At 39.9% G+C, this 3032-nt stretch overlaps 2 protein-coding genes across 2 annotated transcripts; both read left to right on the top strand.

Annotated features, from left to right (window-relative positions):
• Nucleotides 1-778: 778 nt before the first annotated feature.
• FOMMEDRAFT_99555 (uncharacterized protein) lies at nt 779-1165 on the top strand (the record flags this gene model as incomplete). Its single annotated transcript, XM_007272248.1, has 1 exon — nt 779-1165. A coding segment is annotated over one exon (387 nt), but the record flags the coding sequence as incomplete, so codon positions are not given.
• A 720-nt stretch (nt 1166-1885) lies between these two features.
• Nucleotides 1886-2113, top strand: FOMMEDRAFT_163442 (uncharacterized protein; the record flags this gene model as incomplete). Its single annotated transcript, XM_007272247.1, has 2 exons — nt 1886-2005; nt 2054-2113. The coding sequence occupies 2 exons, from the start codon at nt 1886-1888 to the stop codon at nt 2111-2113; spliced, it is 180 nt and encodes a 59-aa protein (XP_007272309.1).
• Nucleotides 2114-3032: the final 919 nt, after the last annotated feature.

Here is a 3032-nt window from a genome sequence, read left to right as displayed (position 1 = left end):
GATGTAATTTGCCAAACCTTCGTGTGAGAATCGTGTCAGAGCATTTGCCATACCCTTGCTAATAAATTAGTGTTTTTTTACTCTTTTTTTCTACTTGCTCACTCTCTATTCTGCTTAGTACACTATGGTCAAGTATGCTAAGTCTAAATCTCTAAAAAAAAGGGAGGAATTGGAGGAAAGGGAGAGGAATATGGGTCAAGCAGTTGAGGCTTATCAGTTGGACCAAAAAAAGCCCTGGAGAGAGTGTCTAGGACTAAGAGGAGTGGCTAGTATGTTTAAAGGGGTTACAGTTGGAACATTAAGGAATAGGGCAGCTGGAATGAAGTCTATCCTGGAGTTTAATACTTCAAAATGCTGTTTAATGAAGGAGGACAATCAGGCACTTACAGAACTTATTTGGATCTCTTCTAATCGAAGCTGCCCATTCAGTCATAATGACATTGAAAGGGCAGCTAATTGACTCCTTGAGGCACAATATGGTACAAGTTACAAGCCTGTAGGACCTACATTTGTTCAGAGATTCCTAGAGCATCATCATACCAAGCTAAAAACTTACTAGAGTTCTCATCTTGATACACAACAAGCAAATGGCCTAAATCCAACAGCTGTTAGTAAATGGTTTGACATTCTGGAGGAGGAAGTGGTTAAGAAGGGAGTCTTACCTGGGCAAATATATGCTATGGACGAAACTGGTTTCTCACCTGCTAATGATACTGTTAAACAAGTTATTAGAGCTAGAGGGAAGAAGATTCAGTATAAAAGTGGAGGTGGAAACTGAGAAAACATTACTACTATTGTTACCATCTGTGCAGATGGAACATACACTAAGCCTGTTACTATCTTCAAAGGCCATAGTGTATGGTCCAAATGGACAGAGAACAATATAGCTAATGTGAGGTATGTACCTATACTTCTTCATGAGCTCTTACTTAACAAGAGCAACAGGTTCACCAGCTCTCCAAATGGTTGGACAGACTGTGAAATAGTACTAGATTGGTTCACAAATCATTTTGAGCCTGAAACAAGAGAGAAAGCACATGGACACACCCAAGTTCTTATTGTTGATAGTCACAACTCACATTATTTGTTTGAACTGCTAGAAGTAGCAGTTCAACACAATGTTGTGCTATTAGAGTATCCTCCTTACTGTACACATGCTCTCTAGGGCCTTGATGTGGTTTGCTTTGCATGGATGAAACGAATTTGGCAAGACATGGTTGACAATTTTGAGGCACAGATGCTACAAACTGTTGGGAAGCAGGATTTTCTTGGACTTTTTGGAAGGAGCTTTTTACTTGCCTTTGATTCACAGACTGTCTAGTCTGCCTTCTGAGTTACTAGAGTTCATCTGTTTGACTGTACTGTCATTACAGGTGATCAGATGAAGCTGAGTGAGGTGTCCTCAACATTATCAACCTTTCTGTTACCTCTCACAACTCCTGTTTGCCAGATAATAGCTGTATATTACTATCAAAAGCCTACAGGCTTTAATGTTGACATCTTAACACATATTCCAGCACCTAGCCACACATACACATTACTGAGTGAGCAGACCAGTTCTTGTAGCAGTAGTATTATTATGTACCAGTCTACTACTCCTACTATTGATCCATCCATTGATCTGTCACTCTTCACACTCTCAAAGTGTATATGGTTAATGTCTTTGTCTCTAGTAGTGTCAAAATCAGCAAGTTTCCTGGTCTCAAAAGAGCATGTTACTACAAAGCACAATCTGCCTCCACCTGTACTAGAGAGAGTCCCAGACACTCTTAGGACTCCTAATTGGAAGGAAGTAGAAGGATGCTTGGAAAGGCTATCAGTAAGTACTTGTTCAGGTAAAGACATTGCTGAACTTACTAAGAACCTGATCCAGACACATTAGTACATGCAAATCAACCAGAGTATTGCTGAGGGTGCTCAGGCCCAGCTTGTACTTGCTACCATACATAATGCAAAGCTACAAGGAGCACTGAATGAGAAGGAGAAGGGAAAAGGAGTGGAAAATGTATGCATCTTTAATGGTGGAATGCTCAAGATCTTTACATCCTAGCAGGCCTGTGAACAGCTCAGACAGTGTAGGGATGCAAAGGAGAAGGAAGAAATGCAGGCCTAGGCACAAAAAGACAAAGCTAGGAAGAAGAAAGACATTAATGAAATTATTGAGAAGGAATAGGAAAGGGTTAGGATGCACTATCAAGCAGAAACACAGAATTGGCTGGCAAGATGTGCTCAGTAGGAAGAAGAAGGCCTCCCTAAAGTATATTAGGATCCTAGACCAACTTGTTTGACAAAGCAGGAAGTCTGGAAACAAGTCCTTGAAGCACAGGAGAACAAGACAGCTGTATGTACAGAAGTAGTGTCTGAATGTGGTGAATGCAACCTAGACCTGTGTAGGTACAATGTAAGATGGATCCAAGAGTTCCAAGAGTCACAGGAGTGAATAGAAATAAGCTAGCAGCTTTCAAGAGGAGGAAATTTTGTACAGAGAGAGACAGGGGCCTAGGAGGAGTTGGTAGGATAGTTGGAGTGTGCCAGTGTGACAAGAGTCACAGTCTGTTCAAAGGAGCACTTTTTGTGACATTTCCCTCATTTTTTCTTGCCTCTCTATTAATTTTTTGGGGCACTCTATGCCTGTACAATTTTTACATAGCATACTAATCATAGTCTAGAATGTATATAATAGAAAAAAACAAGAAAAATTTTGTATAAAAAATTATACAGAGGGTTCAAAAGGTTGTGTTTAAAGGACTAGTGAATGCCTGTAGGTGTGGTCAAACCTTGTGATTCAGTGTGTGATTCACCTGCATGATTCACTTTCATACAAAGTAAATTGCAGACCCTAGAACCCTAGCAATTCAGGGTGAATTGTGCTGAAAGGTGAATTGCACTTTGACACAATTTGCCTTACAATTCACCCCTGCAATTCACCTCTACTCATATCTATTTCCAAATATGTACATGTATTACAAAAATAAAACTAAGCTTCTTTTCACCTCTAAATTCCAAAAACAATAAGATGATTTGCCTCTTCC

Source organism: Fomitiporia mediterranea, assembly GCF_000271605.1.
Source record: "Fomitiporia mediterranea MF3/22 unplaced genomic scaffold FOMMEscaffold_635, whole genome shotgun sequence".
Lineage (NCBI taxonomy): Eukaryota > Fungi > Basidiomycota > Agaricomycetes > Hymenochaetales > Hymenochaetaceae > Fomitiporia > Fomitiporia mediterranea.
The sequence above is the reverse complement of the archived record's forward strand: the minus strand, read 5'-3'. Positions and strand labels throughout refer to the sequence as shown.